The following is a 26,611-nucleotide window of genomic DNA, read 5'->3' as shown; positions in this document are numbered from 1 at the left end:
TGCCTCTTCAAGGTGTAGGCTTGTACTACGATCTGTCTGATCCACCTGGAAATAGTGGCCGACGACACCTCCTTAGGAGGAGTCTGCTTCGGACACAGAGATGGTAATACAACGTCTTCATTGATGTGGAATGCCGAAACCACCTTCGGCAGAAAAGAAGGCTGCAGACGCAACACCACCTTATCCCTGTGGAGGACCAGATAGGGCGACTTGCAAGGCCGCCAGTTCCAAAACCCTCCTGGCCGATGTAATGGCCACTAGAAAGACCACTTTCTGGGAAAGAGTCAACAGGGGAATCTCTCTGATATTTTCAAATGGCGGTTTTTGCAGCGCCAACAACACCAGATTCAGATCCCACGGGGGTAACGGACCCCTTGGACAAAGGTGCTCACTAGAGAGTGAGACGCCAGGGGACGCTGAAAAAAAAAAAAAAAGGAGATTTGTCCTTTAATGGTGCTCAAGGCCAATTTCTTGTCTACTCCTTGCTGAAGAAACAGCAGGATCCTGGATATAGAAAAAAATAAAAAATAAATAAAAAATAAAAAAAGCACGGATGCCACCCTTCCAGCTCACACATGGAGATATAGGCCTTGCAGGTACGATGATATATCTTCCGAGAAGATTTCCATGCTCTCAGCATAGTTGGGATCCTCAAAACCTGGCTCTCAATAGATATGCTGTTAAAAACAGCGATGGTAAAGCAGGATGGAGAATCGGACCTTGAGACAGAAGGTCTTCTCGTAAACAGCAGTCGCCAGGGGGCGTCTGCCACCGGGCGCACCAGATCTGCGTACCAGGGACGCTGAGGCCAATTTGGGGCAAACAGAATTACTTGAATCCCCTCGGCCTCCACTCTGCGGAGCAGACGTGGTAACAGTTTCAGCGGAGGAAAGGCATAGATCAGCTGGTACTGACCCCACGGAGCCACCAGCATGTCTGCCTAATGATCTCTGGTCCTGGACACGAATCTTGGCACCTTCCGATTGAGACGGGAGGCCAGAAGATCCCCGTCTGGAGTGTCCCACCTTAGGCACAGTAGCCTGAACACCTCCGGATGCAATGCCCATTCTCCTGGGTCCAGCATCTGGCGGCTTAGATAGTCCGCCTGCTAGTTCTCCACTCCCAGGATGTAAATGGCCAACAGGGCCAATACATGTCGCTCTGCCCACTGAAGGATGTGAGCGTCCTCCCGTGCGGCGGCCGAGCTTTTATTCCTCCTTGGTGATTGACGCATGCCACCGCCATGGCGTTGTCTGACTGGACCCTGATCGGACGCCCTCAAAGTCTTATCGACCATGTGGAGAGACATAGCTTGATTGCTCTCAGTTTGAGCAGATTGATCAGCAACTTGGATTCCTCCACCGACCAGAGGCCCTTGTCGACTGAACTCCCATTACTCCACCCCAGCCAGATAGGCTGGCGTCCATTGTGATCACCGTCCATTTCAGAGGTAGGAACAACTTCCCGGACTGAAGTACCGGGGACCTCAGCCACCAGATCAGGGAGTCCCTGACTAACTGGCTCACCTGGATCTGTTGATCCAGGGACAACGGAGATTTGACCCATTTTGTCAAAATCTCCTTCTGCAGGACTCTGGTGTGGAAGGAGGTCACCATGAGTCCCAGGAGTCACATGCAGAAGCGTAGCGACGACCACTTGCGGTTCATCAGCAGTTTTACCGCGGCTCTGAGAGTCTGCAGCTTGTCTGAAGGGAGAAACACTCTCGCTTCCATGGAGTGCACCAGGAAGCCTAGGTACTCCAAACGCTGAGTCGGTACGATCACCGACTTATTTAGGTTCAACAGCCACCAAAATTGCTGCAGGGTCTGCATGGTGATCGTCACATCCTCCTCTAACTCTGAGGCGGAAGATGCTCTCAGGAGGAGATCGTCTAGGGAGAGCCACAAACTAGTAATGGGCATTCCCAACTACAAATCGCAGAAACTTCTAATGCCGGAGGCATATGGGTATGTGCAGGTACGCATTCTAGATGTCTAAGGATGCCAGGGAGTCCCCTTGATGGAGTGCAGCAACTACTGAGCGAACTGATTCCATTCCGAACCTCTGTACTTTTAGATCCAAGATTGGACATACCCCTTCGTTCTTGGGGACTACAAACAGGTTTGAGTAGAACCCCTGGAAACGTTCCGAGTCCAGAACAGGTACTATCACCCCACGATTTAGCAGGTCCCTTACCGCCCCCAAGAAGGCCTCCCAGCAAGCCGGGAGTAGGGGTATGCTGGGGGGGAAGAATCCGTTTTGCAGCCAAGAGAGGAACTCCATCTTGTAGCCTGTGGAAATCAGATCGCAGACCCACTGGTTGGACAGCCGAGAGGCCCACCGGGCTGCAAACTCCCAATGGCGATCCCCCCCCCACCCGTGTTGCGGAAAATGAGGGCCCTTGCCTACGGCGTGGCTCCTTAGCCTTCCTGGCCTGTGGGAGTAGAGTACTTACCACCTGTGGCATTTTTAATAATGTCATCTAAAGAGGCTCCAAAGAGCCAGGTCGCCAAGGAAGGGAAGATCCGTCAGGGATTTTTTGGATGCCTGGTCAGCAGACCAGCATTTTAACAAAAATCAGGCGCCTCAGCACCACTGCTGACACTGAAGCCCTTGATAACAGAGGGAGAGTATCCAGGGCCGCGTCACAAACATACTTAAGGTCTTGCACTAGTTGGTCTGCTAGTTCCACGCAGACAGGAGAAGCCTGTTGCTCTCCCAAGTCGCGGTGCAACAGTTTCGCCCACTCAGTGTCTGCGACACAAGTGCGGATGCCAGTACTGGTCGCATGGTTGACCCCACAACCGTAAACAAGGAATGAGCCACTGCCTCGGCCTTCCTGTACCTGGGATCCTTAAATGCAGGAGTCCCCTCTACCGGGATCGTGGTTACTTTTTTTTAACCTGGATACTGGGGGGTCCACGACCGAAGGAGCCGACCACTTTTTGAGAAGGCTCTCCTTAAAGGTGTAGCGCACCGCCATATATCTGGGGACCAAAAAGGTCAGTTGCAGTCGATCCCCATTCCTTGTAAATGAACTTGTCAAAATAAGACAGATACGGGAACACCTTAGGTGAACGGGCTGGCTTGCGGGACCGCTACATCAGCGGAGGGATCTGCTGGCTTCAGGGTATCACGCACAGCTGTGAGAAGTGCTCCAACAAGCGATTTGTCGCACACGGACCCGGACAGGGACTCATCCTCACTGTCCGATCGGCCCTGGACCGCGTCCTCTGAAACGACAGAGCAGGGGTCAGCATCCTCAGCAGGGCCAGAGTCTGCATCAGAGCTCTCCCCGGAGGACGGGCAGGGGACGTTTTTTTACTACCTTTGTGGCCACGCACCACCTCCATCTTAGCAACGAATGAATTGAGGACCGCAGACAAAGCGTCGAGAGGCACTGCACAGTCTGCAGGCGAACCGGCTGCAATTGCCTGGATTTTGGGGGAAGAAAACTGTTTAAGCCATGCTGACCCTACCCTGTCTGCTACCTGATGGGGACTTAGGACAGTGATGGTCCCACCCTCCTAACTGCTGCTGGCTGAGGGGCTCTTTCCCGGAGGACTCGCCACCATGACTGGTTCTGCACTGTCCAGCTAGTCATGTCTGTGTCAGCTCCCAGGTGCATAAGAGACCACACTGCACTGTGCAGAGCTGCTGCAAATGGTGCTGAAACTGATCAAAAATGTGTTTAGACTTCAAGATAATGGCCGCCGAGTGTCCAGTATAAAATGACATAATCACAGGGAAAATGGCAGTCGAACTACAGGGAAGCATGCTGCTCCTTGCCCCACCAAAGATGGTCGCTGAGCACTGTATACCATGAGGGACAGTGAAACAAAATAGGCAGATAAATGGCTGTGAACAGCGATACAGCAATCAACAGACAGCCTCCAGACACCTCCAGGAAGAGACCTACACACATCCAGGGCACAGCCAGCCAGTGCAGTCCCCCCCAGGTGAGAGCCCCTGTCTATGGCACACAGACCGCTCAGCAGCATCCTCCACAGGAAAGGAGGGGGGGGGAGAAAGGGACAGGGAGAGAAGAGAGGGAGGTGAGGGACCCCTGAATCTACCTCCCAGGGAAAGCCCAGCTGCTCAGCCCCACAGAGGCAGGGAGAGCTGTACTTACCAGTCCTGCAGAGCTGGGAGACATTCCATCACAGACCCATTCTCCGATCAGTACGAGGTGGCTGCTGGCCCAGCACACTGACACACAGACACACAGACATCAGTAGCCTGGTCATATGTGTGCCCAGGAGCATTAACGCTCACCGACCGCCTCTGGAGCTGAGGCATGTTGTGGCCGACAAAGTGCAGAGCTCTGGTCTGCACACGCTCGCTGGCCAGGCTAGGGAGACTACAAGGATAACAGTATCCAGCCTGTCACCCAGCTGGCTGTTGATAACAGATCACATGATCTTTAATCTTGCTCAAAAAGCAAAAATGTCTGCAGAAAAATCCACGGACCAATGGGCCCGCAAGGTTCCTAGGTCCTTCTTCACTAGGCAGAAAAAAAACTGAGGCTGCAGTAACAGGCTGAGGGGTTGTTACCCAAGGGACCGCCCCTTGGGCGGAACTAGAAAGTTATAGATTTATTACAACATATTAACATGTTCTGCCTAGTCCTCTCCTGAAGGTGGCGTAACAATCCAATGGTCTAAGAAAGGAGCCGTGTCAGTCAGTGAACGTAAGAGAAAAATACTTTCCATTCAGAACCACTAGTAAAGAACAAAATTGTTTAGCCTGTTCAGGTTTATAATCGTTTTGTTCTTACCCAGTTTCGAAATTAGAAATCCATGGGGATAGAACCCTTAAAAAAACAGCTAGTTCTATAGGACTGGCAAAATGATATGCTCTTCCTTCAGATGTGTAACAAGGTACTTAGTGCTCAGGTCTCATGGCAGATTTGTAATGAAAAACCTAGGGATGAGGGACCTGCAAACTCAACTATAGTCCTCTTATATAATATTACGAGCCAAAGGGCCGTCTGTTAATCTTTTCCACTGCTCCAAAAAGAGAGGCACTCCTTTTCCCCCCGCCATCACTTGTTCTCTTGTTCTGTTTGGGGTGTGAGAGATCACCACAAGAGAAAAGAGAAAAAAATAAAAAAAAATAAAAAAGACACCCGCTTTACCATTGTTCTTTTGTTCTTGTGAAACTTATGTGCCCTGGACATCCGGAAACAAATGAAACTGAGGACAAAGGTGTGTGGGTGGGGGGCTTAATTGCTTTCTGATTTGTGTTTCCTGAAGGCAGAGTCAATCATGTCTAAATTGCTGTCCTATAAGAGGATTTTGGAAATAGAGAATGCTTAACCACTTGCCGACCGCCGCACGCCGATGTACGTCGGCAGAATGGCACGGGCAGGCATAAGGGCTTACATGTACGTCCCTTGCCTCCCGCGGGTCGGGGGCCCGATCGGGCCCCCGCCCGGTGCCTGCGGCGGTCGGTATTCGTTCGGGAGCGATCCCGGACGAGGGGACGGCCATTCATTCATGGCCACCCCCTCGCGATCGCTCCCGGCGAATGAAATTGTCCGGTGACATCACTTCCTCTCCTGTAATGTAAACACAGGAGAGGAAGTGATGTATTCTCTCCTCCGTGTCGGTAGTTTTCGTTCCGGCACCGAGGAGAGAGCATCAGTGAGTTGCACAAGCACTACACTACACAGTAGAACATGCCAGGCACACTCACACCCCCCCTTTACCCCCCGATCACCCCCCAATTAGCCCTGCCCCCCCAGTCACAGTGACACCAATTGCTTTTTTTTTTTTTTTTTTTGCATTGGTGTCATTTGTGACTGTAATAACTGTTAGGGCAGTTAGGGTTAGCCCCCTTTAGTTCTAATGTGCCCCCCTAACCCCCCCAATAAAGGTTTAACCCCGTGATCACCCCCCGTCGCCAGTGTCACTAAGGCAGGGTTTACATTGCAGCGGTTTATGAGAACGAATGTGATTCGCACCGCACTGCAGTGCAAATCACATCCGATCTCTGTGCGATTCGAGTTCAGCCATTCGCCGCACCCGCCACACCCGCCGCAAATTCGCACGGGACCCTTTTTTTGGCCCGCAGCAGAATCGGATCGCATGGGTGTTCACACCATGCGATCCGAGTTTGCAGATCGCACTGCGATATGCGAACTGATCTGGGGGTGTCAGTAACATTTCACTGACACTCCCAGCAGTTCGCATAGGGCAGTGTGAACTGCCGCCGGGAGGCATGCGATGCGGGAACCCGCCGCGGATTCGTGGCGTTTCCGCATCGCTCCAGTGTGAACCCAGCCTAATAAGCGATCATTTTTCTGATCGCCGTATTAGTGTCACAGGTGACGCTAGTTAGGCAGGTAGGTATTTAGGTTCGCCGCAGCTTTTTATAGCGCCAGGGACCCCCATATACTACCGCATAAAGCCCCCTGATTGCCCCCTAGTTAACCCTTTCACCAGTGATCACCATATAACTGTTACAGGTGACGCTGGTTGGTTAGTTATTTTTTTATAGTTTCAGGGCACCCGCCATTTATTACCTAATAAAGGTTTAACCCCCTGATCACCCGGCGGGTGTCATTTGTGACTGTAATAACTGTTAGGGCAGTTAGGGTTAGCCCCCTTTAGTTCTAAGGTACCCCCCTAACCCCCCCAATAAAGGTTTAACCCCGTGATCACCCCCTGTCGCCAGTGTCACTAAGGCTGGGTTCACATTGCAGCGGTTTATGAGAACGGATGTGATTCGCACCGCACTGCAGTGCAAATCACATCCGATCTCTGTGCGATTCGAGTTCAGCCATACAGATAGTATGGCTGAATTCGTGTCGCACCCGCCGCAAACTCACACGGGACCCTTTTTTTGGCCCGCAGCAGAATCGGATCGCATGGGTGTTCACACCATGCGATCCGAGTTTGCAGATCGCACTGCGATATGCGAACTGATCTGGGGGTGTCATTAACATTTCACTAACACTCCCAGCAGTTCGCATAGGGCAGTGTGAACTGCCGCCGGGAGGCATGCGATGCGGGAACCCGCCGCGCATTTGTGGCGTTCCCGCATCGCTCCAGTGTGAACCCAGCCTAATAAGCGATCATTTTTCTGATCGCTGTATTAGTGTCACAGGTGACGCTAGTTAGGCAGGTAGGTATTTAGGTTCGCCGCAGCTTTTTATAGCGCTAGGGACCCCCATATACTACCGCATAAAGCCCCCTGATTGCCCCCTAGTTAACCCTTTCACCAGTGATCACCATATAACTGTTACAGGTGACGCTGATTGGTTAGTTATTTTTTTTATAGTTTCAGGGCACCCGCCATTTATTACCTAGTCTCACTAGTGTACCCCTAAATTTAGGGGTGTCTACTTTCCAAAATGGGGTCATTTGGGGGGGGGTTTGTGCCATCTTGGCATTTTATGGCCTTCAAAACTGTAACGCCCTTAGAAAGCCTGAAGGCGGTGCTTGGTTTTCGGGGCCCCGTACGCGGCTAGGCTCCCAAAAAGTCCCACATATGTGGTATCCCCGTACTCAGGAGAAGCAGCAGAATTTATTTTGGGATGTCATTTCACATATGCCCATGGCATGCGTGAGCAATATATCATTTAGTGACAACTTTGTGAAAAAAAAAAAAAAGTTTGTAATTTTCCCGCAACTTGTGGCAAAATATAAAATATTCCATGGACTCAACATGCCTCTCAGCAAATAGCTTGGGGTGTCTACTTTCTAAAATGGGGTCATTTGTGGGGGTTTTGTGCCATCTTGGCATTTTATGGCCTTCAAAACTGTAATAGGTAGTGAGGAGTGAAGTCAAATATTTACGCCCTTAGAAAACCTGAAGGCGGTTCTTGGCTTTCGGGGCCCCGTACGCGGCTAGGCTCCCAAAAAGTCCCACATATGTGGTATCCCCGTACTCAGGAGAAGCAGCAGAATTTATTTTGGGGTGTCATTTCACATATGCCCATAGCATGTGTGAGCAATATATCATTTAGTGACAACTTTGTGTAAAAAAAATAAAATAAAAATTTTTTTTTGTCATTATTCAATCGCTTGAGGCAAAAAAATAAAATATTCAATGGGCTCAACATGCCACTTATCAATTTCCTCAGGGTGTCTACTTTCCAAAATGGGGTCATTTGGGGGGGTTTTGTACTGCCCTGCCATTTTAGCACCTCAAGAAATGAGATAGGCAGTCGTAAACTAAAAGCTGCGCAAATTCCAGAAAACGTACCTTAGTTTGTAGATGTGACAACTTTTGCGCAAACCAATAAATATACAATTATTGACTTTTTTTACCAAAGACATGTGGCTGAATACATTTTGGCCTAAATGTATGACTAAAATTGAGTTTACTGGATTTTTCTAATAACAAAAAGTAGAAAAGATCATTTTTTTTCAAAATTTGCGATCTTTTTACGTTTATATCGCAAAAAATAAAAAAATCGCAGAGGCAATCAAATACCATCAAAAGAAAGCTCTATTTGTGGGAAGAAAAGGACGCAAATTTTGTTTGGGTACAACATTGCATGACCGCGCAATTACCAGTTAAAGCAGCGCAGTGCCAAATTGTAAAAAGACCTCTGGTCATTTACCAGCAAAATGGTCCGGTCTGAAGGTGGTTAATGAGACATTTGTGTATACATACAAGACAATGACAATTAAAAAATAAATAAATAAATAAATCACTGAAGGTAAGAACATACGCCAAATGAGAGGCTGCTGTCTGTTTTAGCTGTTGCGTTCTCTGTTTCAAACCCTCCTTGGAAAGTGTTGACAGGCGGGCATCGCCTTCTGGGGGTACATATGGGTCAAAAATCCCAGCTAGAAAGAAACAGAATAGCATTAAATGGGCATGCAGTCCGTGACTGGCAAGTGAAAGAGAAACACAGCAGTGCAGAAGAGTACATAGGACAGTGATGGCGAACCTTGGCACCCCAGATGTTTTGGAACTACATTTCCCATGATGCTCCACTAAACTGCAGAGTGAATGAGCATCATGGGAAATGTAGTTCCAAAACATCTGTGCCAAGGTTTGCCATCACTGGCATAGGATGTCAGTAGTCAAATAGTTTCAGGCATTTATGCGAGTTCATTAGAAAATCATTAATTGAACTTTACATAGAATTTTTTTTTTTTTTTTTTATAGATCTGCCAGTTCAGCTTTAGTACTGGGGAATAACATTTGTGACCCATGCCAAGTTACAGTTACAAGAATTATATGGGGGTTTAAAGAGGAAGTAAACTCTCCCACTCTGATGCTTCTTTTCATTTAGTCCATTATAATAATTATCAAACTATAGCCACTGTAATCCAGCCCAAATCACATATTACTTACTGTTTAACCACCTCAGTACAGTGCACTTACACCCCCTTCCTGACCAGACCAATTTTCAGCTTTCAGCACTCTCACAGTTTGAATGATAATTACTCAGTCATGCAACACTGTACCCATATGAAACTTGCGTCCTTTTTTTTTTTATTATTTACACACAAATAGAGCTTTCTTTTAGTGGTATTTAATCACTAGTGGGCTTTTTATTTTTTGTGCTATAAATAAAATAAAATAAAAACTTACATTTTGTGGAAAAAAAAAATGCCTTTTTCTTTGTTTGTCATAAAATTTTGCTAATTAGTAATTTTTCTTCATAAATTTTGGCCAAAATTTATACTGCTACATATCTTTGGTAAAAATAACCCACATTAGTGTATATTATTTGGTCTTTGTGAAAGTTATAGAGTCTACAATCTATGGTGCCAATCGCTGAAAATTGATCACATCTGATCAGGCCTTCAGTACATCAGGTGTATCTCATTTCTTGAGACACTAACAAGTCAGGAAAGTACAAATATCCCCCAAATGACCCCTTTTTACAAAAGTAGACATTCCAAGGAAATAAGTAAGTAGCATGGTGAGTTTTTTTAAGTTGTCATCTTTTCCCACAATTCTTTGCAACATGAAGATTTTTTTTATTTTTATTACAAAATTGTCATATTATCAGGTTATGTCTCACACAGCATATGCATACAACAAATTACACCCCAAAATACATTCTGCTACTCTTCCCGAGTATGGCGATACCACATGTGTGGGACTTTTACGCAGCATGGCCACATACAGAGCACCAACATTGAAGTGGCACTTTCAGATGTTCTACGAGCAAAAATGACATCTCATTTCACAGCCACCTATTACACTTTTGAAGGCCCTGGAGTACCAGGACAATGGAATTGCCCATAAAATAACCCCATTTTGGAAAGCTAACACACCGACGTATAAATCTGTGAGGTATAACAAATCTTTTGAACGGTTCATTTTTTTCCAGAAGTTTTTGGAAAATGTGGAAAAAAATGAAAACGCGTTTATTTTTTTTATTTTTACACAAAGTTGTCAATTTACAAGATATTTCTAACACATAGCATGTATATAGCAAAAATTACACCCCAAAACACATTCTGCTACTCTTCCCGAGTATGGCGATACCACATGTGTAGGACTTTTACACAGCCTGGTTACAGAGAGGCCGAACATTGAAGTAGTACCTTCAGGCGTTCTATTAGCATAAATGACACATCTCATTTCATTCCTACCTATCACACTTTTGAAGGTCCTGGAGCACCAGGACAGTGAAATTGCTTTCCAAAATAGGGTCATTTTGTGGGTAAACACCCCAATGTATATTCTATGAGGCATGGGCTGCAGATCGGTACTCGGGTACTCTGATGGCCTGGTGACAGGTACCCTGATTGGACTGTGAGTGACAGGTACCCTGATTGGACTGCGAGTGACAGGTACTATGATGGGTGGTGACAGGTCCTCTTTATTGGGGGGGGGGGGGGGGGCTATCAGTGTGTGTTGGTGTACACTGTAAGCGGTAACGAGATGTTACCACAATCTCCTCCTCACACACGATCGGTGTGTGAGGAGGAGAACCCGGTAGCATCTCGTTACCGCGGTTTGTTTACATTTAGTGATCGGCTGTGAAAGGATCACAGCCGATCACTTGGGTAAACAGCCAGCCAATGGCTGTTTACCAGCGTCGGTGACAAGCAGTGTTCCCGGGAACACGCCCCACCAACGTGCACGTGCAGCTCGATCACGTGCATGCGCCGTGCACAGTGAGGGTGTGACCATCTGTGATCGGCCATGACTTCTTCACGGCCAATCACGTGGTAAACAGCCATGCCCAATGGCTGTTCACCCCCCTCGGTGGCGAGCGGCGTCTCCGTGACACGCCACCACCGAAGGAACAGGGATGCGCGCACATTCCCTGTTTAAACGGGAGGACGTCATATAACCTCCTCCTGCCACAATAGGTGCGCCACCTGCCCGTCATTTGATGGCCAGCGGTCAGCAACTAGTTAAAGAAACTTTAAAAAACTTGTTTCCAGGGGTTAGGCAGCGCCATCTTAAAGTATTTTTTTTCAGCGTCCACAGTGGAGTGTATTTCCTCCCTTACATTGAGCACTTCCTGTACTGTTAACCAAGCCTCCTTCTCAATCCAACGTTTCTATGGCAACCCTGTTCATAGCTGACTTGTTTTATTTCATAGTATTTACTTGTGCTGATGTCTAATGTTTGCCTTTGTCAGTCTTATCAGCTTCAGCTGATAAGACTGCAGTAATGGCCAAGTTTACACTGCATGGCATGTCACATGGTGTGTAGAAGGAAGCTCTGAATGACTCTGCTGCCTGCTGGGAGTTCAGTGGTGTGCCGTAGGAAGTCCTGATAACAGATAGATAAGACAGACTGTGCCGTACATGAGGGGAGATCTGGGCATGCTCAGTGACTTCATTCTAAAGAGTAAAAAGGATTACAACAATACTAAGCAAGTAAGGAGATCTCTACAAGCAGTGTTCATTAGGGTTTTTTTATGCTGATTTACATAGGACAAAGTTGTGGGGGAGGGTTTACAACCACTTTAAGTAGTGGTACTAAAAAAAATAAAAAATGTATATCTAACTATGGCCAAAAACTCTCCTCCCCATCATCCCCCCTCTAACCAAACCTGTCCTGTGCCCCCTTCCCTCATCTAGGTCCTTCACTGATGCAGTTTTCTCCTGCAAAGTGTGCTAATCCAGCACTGTAGATTAACCCACTCTGTTGAACAGCCAATGGAAAATGTCCCCATCATGCAGACAGTGACAAAGGACACCCAGAAGGACCCCACCAGGAAGGAACAAAGAGAAAACCCCAGCACTGGATGATCACAACTCAATGCTGACGTTTAGGGAAAAAAATAAAATAAAAAATTAAACAGCATCAGGACCCACAGCAATGAAGTGTGTCCCATGTCACCAGATACCCCCCGCATCGGTGATCTTCTGGTGCTGCGCCTGTGACAGGCACTCATAAAAAGCGCTTAACTCATAGCACCCTTACCATAGTTTCCTAAGATGTTGCTAAGGCACTCCCAGCCAGTACTGCTCACCCCCATCATCACAGGAGTAAGCGCTCAAACTGCCACATGTGTGATTCACTATCTCCTTCATCGCAGGATTGTTAATCTTAGAGCCATTTCTAGGAGGAGAAACACAGCACGTGCTAGGGGGGTTGAATCTTAGTAATGTGCTAGAAACAAGGCAGGATAAGATGATGCAGCCTCCAGGGCTGGACTTTAAGGAAATGCCTGGAGTTCATCTTGTATCCAAATGGTACCCTATTTAATATCAACAAGACCAGCCATGTAACTTCTAATACCTGTCCAATTTACAATTTTCTGTTACTAAAACCAGGAACATCAACCCAATACAAGCTGTGGCTCAAGTAAGCCAACCCAGCACTGTCAACAAACCGATAAGGACCTTTCATACAGCTGTGCACTACTTTGTCAAGGAGGGGGTGGCCAATGAACATCAGCCTTGTACAGCACTGATCAGTTCGTAGTAGTAGTAAAAGTGTTGAAAAAAAGTGAGTTGAACTTTTGTAGGCAGCTATATACATGAATTGCTTCTGTGTTCTGCAAAGAACTACCGTAGTTTGCCATTAAGAAATTAATATATTAGAATATACTTCTCCTCAATAGATCAATAAAGGATTGTACTACCTGTGCAGGAAACATTAATTGGACGTTCCATGATTTCTTCTGGAACAATAATTCCAGCAGCCCTTGATTTCTTTGTCATTTCGTCAGTGTTATACTTGGCTCCCACTGATTTTGGAAGTGAGAATCTTTTCTTGGTCCTTACTGGTTGAAGCAGGATTGGAACTATCAAACGACTTGGGTTCAGCAGAGAAGCTAGACCCTAAAGGAGAAAATTCTTATAAAAAAATGTATCCCAACAAAAAGCTGTCACAGGAAGGATTAAAAGACTAGATTATGTTATTTATATTGATAATCGCTGCCTTGTCATATAAGTAATTTGTACCACTAGGATGTCACATTGTTAAATGGGAAAACTTTTTCTAGCTATGATCAAGAGATTGTAAAGATGTGCAAATATGGTGTATAATGTGGCAGTAACAAAAATGACTTTAAAAATGACTTATTGCTGCTTGTCATGAGTTGCTGTACTCTACAAGCCAAATGGTATAAAAAAAAGTGCTAAAATGTACACATTATTAAAAAAGGTGTGAACAAGCCAACAATGTATACATGCGCATAAAGTTACACTTAACCTACATGAAAAAAAATGTAAATAGGCTTGCTAAAAGTGGCAGAGCACATGTAATATTGACTGTGCAATATGAAAAAAATCATGCAACAACGGTTTGGTGGATAGTTCGACACCAAAAACTAATTTTAAGACTTCCACCATAATCGACCCGTAACGCTAAAATGCAAATCTTACATAAAAATAAATATACCACCTAAATCAACTTAACCCTGAAACTTAAAGTGATCGTGTAGTGACATAAGGGCTGGCAATGAAGGACCATGCATTTCCATGTATTGGATACACTCGAAGTTTCAGATACAAGCCTCTGCTAAAGTTCTGCAATACAGCGAAGCTTGAAGACACCACCAGCTGTAACACTAATATAATACCACCCCCCCCCCCCCCCCCCCCTCCAAAGCCTAAAACAGCATCTAGAGGCAGGGCCGCTGATAAGGCAGTACAGCCAGCCCTTCTGTACTGGGCCCAGGCCCCATCAGTTTAAAGCCTCGTGCACACTGGATGTTAAAATAACGTTATGAACGTTTTTCAACATTTTTCAATAGCATTTATTAGAGTTTTTCCACGTTAGCGTGGTTTTTTTTTTTGTTTGTTTTTTTCAATGGATCAAAAACGATAAAAAACACTGAGACACATTTGAGCTTTCATTAGCGTTCTTTGACATTAGAGCGTTTTTACAGCTGAAAAACTCCTCTCAGAACCCACTAGTTTTGGGGATTTTACAGCCAAAAAGTACCAGTTACTTACCGGTAACTGTCTTTCTGGGAAATCTTCCAGGACGGCACACCTGAGAGATGAGAGGCTCCTCCCTACAGGAAACACAATCAATCGACAGCTGTTTTAAGTCCCCACCCTTCCCCTTGATCCTCAGTTTGTAGAGAAGTAACTCCTGAACCAGGTTCACAAGGGAAATCATTCCTCATAGGTACTCACCTTCTAGTGTTCTAGAATTTTCCCTCCTCCAACGGGCGGGAAGTAGGCCTGCCGTCCTGGAAGATTTCCCAGAAAGACAGTTACCGGTAAGTAACTGGTACTTTTCTCAAGTCATCTTCCAGGACGGCACACCTGAGAGGATAAACAAGTACCTCAGGCCTACCTTAGGGTGGGGCCACTGCAAAACCCTCTTGGCGAACCTTGGCTCTGCAGTGAGCTTTACCTCCACTCCATACGCTCATATGCTTGATGAAGGCATGTTAGCTGGATCATGCGGCTGATCTGCAGGTCTGCTCCACAGATGTTCCTGCCTTTTCCGCTTCAGATGCAGTATCTAGGTGAAATGGGCTCTTAAAAATGGAATCAGAAAACATGTTAAACTTGTAGGTTAGCAATGTTACCTATCTCACACATCTAACAACCATGGCCTATTATGCCTGTAGGTGCTACTTAGAACCACTAAAAAGATAAATAAGAGACCTGTGTAAGACAAGGACACTACATTAATCAATAAGAGGGCCTGTCTTAACACTATCCTGTTGAGGGAAATAAAACTGCTTCCTTTTTATCTTTATGTCAGCAAAAGACTAAAGGGAAGCCTACTTAAGGGAAATAGATTAACAGAAGCTTGAACCCTGGGTTTAAGGCATGCCCAATCTATGTCCTTACTTACGCCTGAGAGCCTTCTTCAGGAGATTAAAGTCCCTAGCAGGAGTAGACTACCCATATTGCTATGTCTAGTTTTGCTAAAAGGGCAAAATGAAGGCCATGCACCAAGCTGAAACCTATTCGATCGGGTATACATCTTTATACTTCATCCTCAGGCCCTAATACTCCTCTGAACAGAACTCTCCAAGTTCTTACTAAACAGGGCGATTCATTATCCCCTTCCTCCAGTGTCCCATAACCCTACAGGGCTTCAACCCTAGGAAATGGTTCTGGCATCCCTGAATGCAAGTGGTCAAGGTTTTCTGACATGTGGCAGCGGCAGCCCGAACTCCTGGCCCCTCCATGGAAAAGAAGGCTGAAATACAAAAAGGTGATACATGCATTATTAATATCACAAATAAAATGATCATAGATTGTGGGCACGGCACAATAGATTTAGACAGAAAGGACACAAGCATAGACAACAATGTTGTGTGCCTGAGTGTGACTAGCTAAACCAATATATCAAATATGGGAAGAGACCCAAATCTGAACCTCAACGTAGACAAACAGTCCTCATAGTCTGGTTTTCTGATGTGCTGCCAAGACGTAAAAACATTAAGACTCAAGCAAACCCTAAATGCTGCGTATTTCTTTAGTGCAGCTAGCTAGGTCATAACTGATATATAAATACGGAAAGGACAGGAACCCCCTTTACTGTTGTGCTTTACCTATGTACAGCAAAACAAGGCTATAAAGACAGAAAGACCCAAACTTCTATGTTGTGTATTTCTGACAAACCACCACAGTTATAAGATTAATATGAACACCAACTCCCGTGTTGTGCATTTCTGCTATGCCACAGGGAAAAATATGGAACACAAGACAATCCTTTCTGTCATGCACTTCTGTAGTGTAGTTCAGATAGAACCAACACTGAGAAAGGACACGAGCAACCTGCAGCATTGTGTTTTTCTGAAACAGAAAGCACCAGCCAGCTTCAATCTTGAGTATTTCTGCTGTGCAACAACATAAAAGCAGACACTGAGGAAAAAGACAGACAGCCTTTACAGCTGCAATCTTTCTGGTCTGCTGCAAAATAAAACAATAACGCCATGATGAGTATTCCTGCTGTGTAGCAAAACCTCAATCAGAAGGGACAGATAAGTTTAGGGTTCCCACACCCGTGCGACCCAACCTGCGACTTGGGACTGCAAGACGCATGAGAAGTCATATACTATGGCTTCCAATGGGTACCATTTGTGTCTGTGCGACACCAGCAGTCCCTGATTCCTGGATCCACAGACCTCAAGATTACACAGGTCGCAGGGAAAAAAAAAAACAAATAGCAATTTTCAGGTCGAACCAGTAAGGGGTCCCCAATGCTGTGACTCCCTGGAGGATTGCAGCCAACAAACCCCTGCTGTGTATCCCTAAGATGCAGAAAGGTAGATCCATGAGAAACACTGCTTAGCCTGATATACAAACGATAAGGCAGTAAATATAGGACATACAGGACACAAACATTCAATCTTTGTGTATGTCTGATGTGTAGTAATATACCAATACTGAGCAGAGAGGCCACCATCCTCAATGTGTCTCTCAGCTGAGCAGCAAAAACAAAATCAGAAAAAGACAAGCAACCTTCACTGCTGTGTCCTTTCTGATATGCAGCCAATAAGGCAGAATATGCAAGACATAAAAGGACAGACAACCTTCAATCTTGTATATGTCTGATGTGCAACAATATAACAATTCTGAATAGAGATAGCACATGCATATTGAAGCGATTTGGCCTTGCGACTCAACATGTCAAATCGCATGGCTAAAATCAGCACAACACCACTTTGTGGTGCTACATGGATTACCAAAGGCAGTATATGTACTACACCTGGCAGGGGTTCAATTTGTATTTCTACTATGTAGCCCAACAAATTCGAACCATCAATTTTCACTGCTGCCTTTCTGATAAGGCAGTAATACAGGACACAAAACCTCACAGACCTTAATGCTGTACAAATCTGATGTGCAACAATAAAACACTATGAATAGAGATAGCACATCCATATTGAAATGATTTGTCATGCGACTCAACATGTCAAATCGCATGTTTAAACTCGGCAGCCATTGCTGTTAATAGCACTGTCTGAATCAGCACAGCGCCCTGCAAATCAGGACCATCAGACTTCACTGCTGCCTTTCTGATAAGTAACCAACAAGGCAGTAAAACAGGACACAAAGCCCCACAGACAGACCTCAATCTTGTGTATGTCTGATGTGCAGCAATATAACCATTATGAGCAGAGATGTCACCAGACACAATGATGTGCATTTCTGCTGTGCAACACAAAACCAGAAAGTACAGACCACCTTCACTGTTGTATTCTTCTGATCTGTAGCCAAACAAAGCAGTACCTTTAGTATATAAAGGACAGCAAACAAGCTTCAGTGCAGTGCATTTCTGATGTACAGCAATATAGCCCTTATAAGCAGAGATGTCACAAATCTCAATGTGTATTTCTGCTGTGCCACAAAAACATCCCAGCAAGCACAAACCTTCACTACTGAGGTCTACTGGTGTGCAGCCAATGAGGAGTCATGGTCTATCCCTTTATGAAATAACCAACAGGCAATTTATTTCATAGGCATAGCCTGGGCTGTAGATACTAAACCTCACCACCAGAGAAGGAACAGATCCTAAAATGGTTGGACACCCTACTATTAGTAGTAGTTGTTGTCCTACCTTACCTCCATAGACTGAGCAAACGCTAGCCAGCACATATCCAGGTGGTGCTGATTAGCAACTAAAGTCTCAATGAGCCCAGCCCTAGAGACCAATTTAAGACCTCTCTAGAAGAGGTGGTTACCAGTTTAGCCTGGGAGGTAAATAGCTATTTGCAGGCTTCAAACAATTAATTATGTAGCTCTTGCATAGGTTTGCACAGAAAATCCTCAATTAAAAGGATGTAGGGAGCGATCTATGGTGAATCGCCTTTAGATCTGCCACTGCGTGGATTGTAGCCCAAACCAATAAAAAAAAAAAAAAAGTTTCTTCTTACCTCCTACACTATAATATAAACACAGTGTAAAGGTGGAGTGGGAGGTTGGAGCTTATGAAAGTTAACTATAGCAGGCAACCCCCAAAAGGAGGATCTGTGACAAGGGAACCCCTACTGTGCCACACAGTAGCTTGGTCTCTGCCCATCCTTGAATGTTAGGTCAGCTTTTAAACATTGTGAAGCAACTTCAGATTCCTAGCAGCTGGGCTAATAGGGCCGGTAACCTAGTGCACCTGCTGACCAGGGGAGCTTCTGAATCCACCAACCACTGCCCAATTAATAACCTGTTCAGTGGTATACCTGGCCTGTAAGTAACTTTGTATCTACCAGGTCCCCTCTGTACGCTATATTCATCCCTACTAAATGTACCACAACTGGGCATGTAGGGAGAGGCTGGCAACCTACTGCTGCGATAACCACAGTGTCTCTGCTGTAAGAGGGAGCTGTGGCTGGTGGTTTTAGCAGTGGCGTCTGCGCTATTTGTATCCCGACCCCAGGTTCTGCACTGCACCAGTCAGTATATACACGGGGAAGGGGGAGCAATGGCCTACCTACCTCTTTCTCATCTGAAGTGGTTTAGGCACACTCGTTCCTCTGCACCACCTGTCCACCATACAGCTTCTCTGATGTAAGAGGGAGCTGCGGCTGGTGTTTTTAGCAGAAGCTTAAGGGCTATTTGAATCCAGACCCCAGGTGAGATCTCAAATGCCCAGGAACCCTCTGGCTGGAATTGGGGATTTTGCAGCTAAATTCCCACGGCAAAAGGAAAGTAAAGTACTCACCGTTGTCGTCTTCCTCTTTTTGCCACAGCCAGCGGGCTTGCTTTTCCATCCTTATGGTCCACACGCAAGGAGGATAGCCGCCAAAGTGCTCCCCCCCCCAACTGCTGTCCCCATAGGGAAGTCAGTCTATATACATGGGGGGGGGGGGGGGGGCAATGCCTTCCATTCCTCATTCCCATCTTCATATCTGAGGTGGTTAAGGCAGACATCCACCGTAGTAAACTGGTGCCTCCTCGCTCTAGAGAAAGGAGGATGTGGGCGCCTGCTCCTACTGACTCTCAGCCTTCCCTCCTGGGTAAGAACGCCGCTGCCATTTTCCCAAAGTTTGAAAATGACGCGGGTGCTTGTTGCCACGCCCTCTCCGGCAGCCCACGCGAGCTACCGGGGACCCAGGAGTCGGGGACAAGCCCCCTGGAAAGAACCGATGGCCAGCACCCCCGTCTGAACAGCCACCTGTACAGGTAAGGAGGGGGGAGACAGGATAATGGCCCCTGAAGTTCTGGGTACACCACTGTACCCAGGGTCCTTCAGCTCTCAGGGGGGCTCTTCCAATTTCTGCTGCCCGCCCTGAGGAAAAGATAGGGGAACCCCCCAGGAAGGACAAGAATATCCTACCAGACCCAGAGGCTTCCCAGGCTTGTGGTCCGGCTCCCAGGGGGAGACCACCAGCCCCAGGCTTCGGGTCATTTGGAAAAAAAACAAACAGTTTCGCTGTGTAGGGAGAAACACAATCAAAAACTGAGGATCAAGGGGAAGGGTGGGGACTTAAAACAGCTGTCGATTGATTGTGTTTCCTGTAGGGAGGAGCCTCTCATCTCTCAGGTGTGCCGTCCTGGAAGATGACTTGAGAAAACAGTTGATAACAGCCATGCACACATAGGATAACATGATGCGGAGTTTATTGACTGTAGAAAAAACAGTGTCTAGTGTGCATGAGGCCTAAAGGGGGTGCGGCACCTGCTGAGTAGGAGGGCCAGCTGTACTGTCTTATTGTAGACACCAATCCTCTTCTGCGCTCCCCCCCCCCCCAATCACTTCTGTGTCCAGTCATCACTGAAGCATAGTCAACTGTATTTACTACGCTTCAGTTTGTGAATGAGTAGGAAGCCTCAGAGCGCTTCCTATTCATTAATCTGTGCAGCTGAGGTTGCAGAGAAAGGGACTGATATATCTATGTCGTCCGTCACATTCGCCCAGGGGGTCCTGTCAGGTAAGCTGTATGGGACCCCCCGTGATTTTTTTTTTTTTTTTTTTTTTTTAACAGCAGCCCTGTCCAGAGGAGACCACACACATGCTGTAGACAAATTTAACTTGGCTTGTTTAGTTCGACAGGTGTAATCTCCTGTTAAACTCACCTGTTGAAGTCAAAAGGGACCATACCAGAACTGCGAATCACATGTCTGGCTTGCGGTTGGAATGCGGTAGTTCAAATCATAATTCCCATTCAGCAAAGAAACATGTGCTTAGGCGGTGGCAGTATCACCCCCTGTCTAAAAGGCTCTGTTTTACCATCCTCTGAAAAGGAATGGCAGAGATTGCCACCAATGTAATCCTAGCTAAAGCGTGGACTGATTTTATTAATTTGTGGTCTTAAAGTGAAGTTCCACCCAAAATTGGAAGCTCCGCTTATCTGTCTCCTCCTTACTACCTCTGGAGCCACATTTGACACCTTGGGGGGGGGGGGGAGCGGGTACATCAGAAGTTTGACCCCCCTCATCCTTCCCAGGCCAGTCAAAAAGCGCAGCATGTTTCGCGCACGTGCAGTAGTGAATCGGCTATGAAGCTGCAAGGCTTCACTACCAGTTTCATTTACAGGCTTTGGCGGTGGCAGCACCCGAAAGCCAATGGAAACATCGGCTGGGGTGCTGACATCGCTGAATTCTAGGACAGGCAAGTGTCCCAAGATTAAAAGTCAGAAGCTAATAGTATGCGTAGTGGCTAACTTAATTTTTACATGGGGGAGGGGGTGGTGTACTGCTTTAAAGTGGAAGTAAACCCATCGATTTAAACAGGTTAAAAAAAAAGGCATGCTGGGAATGCTAACTGCACATTGGCTGTGCTCTCAGCCAAACTATCAAACCATCCAATGGCTGGTGTCATAACGAATCACATGTGCAGCACCATAGCAGTTGAAGATTAAACAGAGGCAAAGATGGCAGCTTCCTTGGCTGAAAACAATAGGGGCGTTTACTTCCACTTTAAGGCTACTTTCAGACTGTTCCATTGCAAAAGTACAGTAAAAAGCGAAAGCTTTTTTTGGGTTTTGGTGCCTTTCCAAGGCATTTTGCACCTGTTAAAAAAAAAAAAGGGGACATGTGACAAACAGTACCAGAAACGCAACTGCTTTTTTGCCACATTTTTTATGTGGTTTTCATTCATTTCAATGGGTAGGTGTGTTTTGTTTTTTTAACCGCAAACATACAGCAAGCAGGACTTTACTAATGCAGCGGACCCACAACTGATCAGTGTGAAGAGTTCCATAAGCTTTCACGTGTTTTTCTTTAGCTTTTTTTTTTTTTTTTTTTTTTTTTTTCTTAAAAAGGATAAGTTCACCTTTTATAAACATGTTCCACCCATATTTATTGTTACATATGTACTGGCCCTCGCTCTCCCCTGATCCCTCGTTCTGACAGCTGGTGGTGGGGGTGGGGGTGGGATCTTCTCACAGCTGTCATTATCAAAAAAAAATTTAAATGACGTGGCCGTAAGGGGCTCCGGCCAATGTCATCCATTCACAATGTTTTGTGAATGAGAAAACCCCCAAGACGAAGGAAAGAAAACTTAGACAGTCTTTCCTCAGGTGTCCTAGAAAATACTAGTTGCCCAATTGTCATGCTAATCCTGTTACTTAACCACTTCAGCCCCGGAAGACTTTGCGATTCGGCACTGCATCGATTTAACTGACAATTGTACGGTCATGCGACGTGGTTCCCAAACAAACTTTTAGTCTTTTTTCCCCACAAATAGAGCTTTCTTTTGGTGGCATTTGATCACCTCTGTGGTTTTTATTTTTTAGCGCTATAAACAAAAAAAGAACGACGATTTTGAAAAATGCATCTTTTTACATTTTGCTATAATAAATATCCCCCAAACATATATATAAAAAAAATTCTCATCAGTTTTAAGCCGATACGTACTCTTCTACATATTTTTCGTAAAAAATAAAAATAAAAAACCCAATAGGTGTTTATTGATAGGTTTGAGCAAAAGTTATAGCGTTTACAAAATGGGGGATAGTTTTATGGCATTTTTATTATTTTTTTTTTTCTTACTAGTAATGGCAGCGATCAGCGATTTTTATCGTGACTGCGACATTATGGCAGACATTTTTGCCATATTTTTGGGACCATTGTCACTTATACAGCAATCAGTGCTACACAAATGCACTAATTCCAGTGTAAATGACACTAGCAGTGAAGAGGTTAACCACTGCGGGACAGTGTATGGGTTTAGTGTGCCCTGGGGAGTGGCTACATGTGACACGTCACTGATCTCTGCTCCCGAAAACAGTGAGTAGAGATCAGTGACACTGTCACTAGGCAGAAAGGGCATTCCTCCCCATGAGACGATCACGGGTATCCCCACGGCGATCGAGTCCGCGGGACCCGCCAAACGGCGCTTGCCACGGGCGTGTGCCCGCAGGCCGCCTCTTAAAGGGTAACGTACACGATTCTGCCTGTAGAAGCCCTTTTGCCGACGTATATCGGCGTGAGGTGGTTGTTAAGCGGTTAAATACTGCGAGTCCCAGACCTCCAACAAGTGAGCAAATGAGTGCTCCAGACTTATTTCTGACTTTCTGCATCTTGCTATAAGTCTATGGTTAACAAAAATATTTGAAGCCAGAGGGGTCAGAACAACTATTAAGCAACTGTCATTTTCAGATGAAGTCCATCAATAGAAACCCCCAAAACCTCTCTCCTTAGGCCACGTACACACGCGTGGACTGTTCGCCCAACCTTGTTCGTCAAACAGTTTGACAAACAGTCCGCTCAAAATTAGCATGAGCGGACTTGACCACACACGATGAACGAACAGTCCGCTGAAACCATGCGCGATGATGTGAACGGCACGTACGACGGGACTAGAAAAACGACGTCCTATACACTGCAATGCAACCTTCGGCGTGTAAATCCTTTCTGAGCATGCGCGGAACTTAGTTTGACGAACAAGCCTACACACGAGCGGACTGTCCGCTCAAACCAAGTTTCAGCGGACAGTTTTACGGGATTTCCGAAAAACTTTGTTCGTCAGACTGTCCGCTGAAACTGTCCGCTGAAGCCCACACACGAGCGGACTGTCCGCTGAAACACTGTTCAGCGGACAAAGTTGGGCGAACAGTCCGCCCGTGTGTACGCGGCCTTACAGTTTTCCTTCAGGCTTGGTTCACAAAAGGTGTATTGCAGAAACACACTGAAAATGTTTTTTTTTTTGCAAAGCATGATCAAAAACTCAGTAGTCTAATGTTATTTTAAACACACTGCAGCAGATGTGCATCTTAAAGCACCACAATGCACCAATATCAACAGTCTGTGTGTTGTGAGCAGCATAAACCAGCTAAGGTACTTTATGGTCCTTCAAAATTAAGAGGGGTTGTTATGCATTAAACATACTTTATTCGTTTTATGTGCATTGCTTATTAGGGCAAGGCACATAAACCAGCCCTGTTTTTCCTGCTAACAAATAATGTTACACATCCATGAGGAACTTACTGTGGCTGTGTGATTTGTGAATGGCAGCGTTGGCGTGCCAGTGTCTGATGGGGAGCAGGGACGTGTACAGATCTGAGATTTCACTTTCATAACAAGTTGAAGTAAGGCAGCAGCCTACTGCGAAGGTAAATATCTCCTTAACCACCTTAAAGCGGAGTTCGAGGCTTTTTATGTTTATTAAAAGTGAGCAGCTAAAAAAAGTGTAGTTGCTGACTTTTAATAAACAGGCACTTTTCTATTCCACGGTCCAGCAATGTGGCCGAATGGAGCGTCATTCCTCTCTCCCTCCTCTCTGCCGGCGCCTCCATTGCCACTCTGGGCACCCATGAACGGCGCATGCGCGAGTTGCGCTGCGCTCCTGGAGTGGACAGGCGATCTCCTGGGACCTGTCCCAGGAGATCGCCTAGAGGGAGGGGACACCTAAGGCGAAAGGAGGAGTCGACATGCCAGTCCCTGGGTGGAAGGAGAATGTGGGACAGGAAGTGCCTCTCCTAACAAAGCCCCCCCCCCAAAAAAAAAGCCCTCGCCCCCCCCCCCCATGTCAAATGTGGCATGTAAGGGGGTGAGGAGTGCTTAAAGCGGAAGTTCCATTTTTGGGTGGAATGCCGCTTTAAGAGCTAGTTTACACTTGCTTCAATAAAAGGCTTCGGACGCACTTTGTTAAAGCTCTCTGTATTCCAGTCAAAGCCCCCGTTACTACAAAAAAAAAAAAAAAAAAAAAAAAAAAAATGGTTAGCTTACAGTCCTGTTTACACCTTGTGTTTGCTTCAAAAATTATACCCAATGTCGCTTTAGTGGTGCATCAAAGCCTCCGTAGAACTCTATGACAAAGCTCGCTTGAAGCACCTGCGGCTTGAGAGGCTTTAACGTTGCTTTGTTTTGAAGAAACTGCAGGTATGAGATATACACACAGGGCATCTGTCAAGCTTAAACAAAGCTTTAAAAAATAAAAAATAAAAATAAAACGCATCACCTACGCATCACTAAAGCTTTATCAAAGCTCCACTGAAGCATCAAAAACACATCACAAAAGCATGTTAAAGCGTTAGGGTCCTATCACAAGGGCTTTATGCCCGATGAACTCCACTTTGCTCAGCAGGGGGGATCGATCCGCTGAGCAGGAGAATGACAGGTCCGCCTCCGCTCACTGTGAGGAGATGGACCTGTCAAGAGTCTCCTCTATGGGAGGATAAATGAAAAAGGAGCGCCTGTCTGTTTTCAACTGATCCTCCAGACAGATGGAAGATAGGGTTTCCCTCCGTCTGGATTTCATTGACAGGATTGGATACCGGTGTTCTGCCTAATAGAGTCCGGCCATCGATATGTGTCCGTTGCGTACTGCGCATGCGCAGTACGGAGCAGACGAAGCTTCGGAAAATCTCCGAAGCTGAACGGCGCCTGCGCCGTGAGTGGAGGAGGTAGCCCCACTATCCAAGCGGACATAGGGTTTAGAATTTTAGAGGGCCCCTCGCGGGCGAGCTTCGCTCGCCACGCTTCGGGCTCGGCCTCGCTGCGCTCGGCTCTTTTTTATTCTAACTCTATGTCCACTTGGATAGTGGGGATAGAACCTGGACTCACGGCGCAGGCGCCGTTCGTCCTCGGCAATTTTCGGAATCTGTGCTCCTGTGTACTGCGCATGCGCAGTACGCAGAGGACAGCATCTGATGGAGGACCCTATTTGACAAGACACCGGCAGATGTAAGCGGACATGTCACTTACGACATCCACCACTCCATAGAGGTGCATGGAGCGCCCAATCAGGTTCGTCTGTAAAAACTGACAGGTGGACCTGATCGGAGCACCCATGTGAAAGGTGCCATAGGCACATTAATGTGTGTTGAAGCCAAAGCAAGTGTAAATGAGCCCTAAGAGTTGTTCACATGTGTGTTGCCCTATGAAGCGCAACTGCACTTCAGAGGACATTTGACAGGCTGTAAGGAGGCACCACCGTGCACATGGTATAGCTCATTCGGATGAATGGGTCATGTCTGTGCAATGCATGCAGTGGTGCAGCATTTTCAGTACTAAAACAAACGGTGAGGAGGCAACATATCACCTCCCTCCACCTCTAAAACTCCCTCTAAACCGCGATCCACCACGGATTACATTTTAGAGCATTAGCAAAGTAAGCCACACATGTGAAGGAGCCATTTCACAACCCATCAGATCAACACTTACCTAAAAGTTAATGGACCATCTTGGGCCAAAAACTGTTCTACACTGATCTAATCACCCATCAAGTTTTAAAATAGAACCCCCCCCCCCCCCCTTACTCTTTAGACTGTCCCCTCCCCCTCATAACACCAATGCTTACAACTTGTGTAAGAAAGCTATAGGATTATCTAGTTTCAGGCAGCTCCAATCACAATATCTCCTGTATCAGCCAGCGGCAGCTGCAGGAGAGAGTAGAGAGCGCTACTACAATGGCTTATAAAGCCTGGAGTGCTAACGTCACCAAACGGCTCTAATGGCCCATCTGTTTTTGGTGTTCCCTCCTCTCTCCTGCAGCTACCACTGGCAGACACAGGAGAGTCAGATAACGTCACTGGCTGATAATAAGTATTTACCTTTTTCTTACACAGGTTAGCAAGCATAGATGCTAGGAATGGTCAGTTTTAGGGTTAGGCCCAGAATTCCACTTTAACTAAAGCGATTGTATAGTCACATTTTTCACTTTGACACTTATTAAAGGCTTACCTGTAGGTAAAAGAATGTCTCCTAAACCTGTACGGTTTAGGAGATATTCCCCTCACAGTCAGCTGCTGACTTCAGCGGCGCATGCACACTGGGGATTCTCAGCTGAAGGCCCAGCAGAAGCCAGGCCCTGCCGGGAAGAAAACTCCCACACGCATGTGCGAGTGTGACGACATCGAGGCTCTGGCCAC

General features: G+C 46.2%; 1 protein-coding gene across 2 annotated transcripts in view; it reads right to left on the bottom strand.

Annotated features, from left to right (window-relative positions):
- The window catches only part of MRPL45 (mitochondrial ribosomal protein L45), a 133,058-nt gene that overhangs the window by 104,640 nt on the left and 1,807 nt on the right, over positions 1–26,611 (bottom strand). For both annotated transcript variants that reach the window (XM_077459405.1, XM_077459406.1), the window contains exons 2-3: positions 13,025–13,223; positions 8,684–8,801 (exon numbers count right to left, since the gene is read on the bottom strand). In XM_077459405.1, the coding sequence (XP_077315531.1) occupies positions 8,684–8,801; positions 13,025–13,223 (317 nt within the window). The remainder of the gene's footprint in view (positions 1–8,683; positions 8,802–13,024; positions 13,224–26,611) is intronic.

Source organism: Lithobates pipiens, unplaced genomic scaffold, assembly GCF_037356315.1.
Source record: "Lithobates pipiens isolate NorthernLeopardFrog02 unplaced genomic scaffold, aLitPip1_a1.2 Scaffold_28, whole genome shotgun sequence".
NCBI classification, from domain to species: Eukaryota; Metazoa; Chordata; class Amphibia; order Anura; family Ranidae; genus Lithobates; species Lithobates pipiens.
Note: the sequence above shows the minus strand (reverse complement) of the source record. Positions and strands in the feature narration are given on the sequence as shown.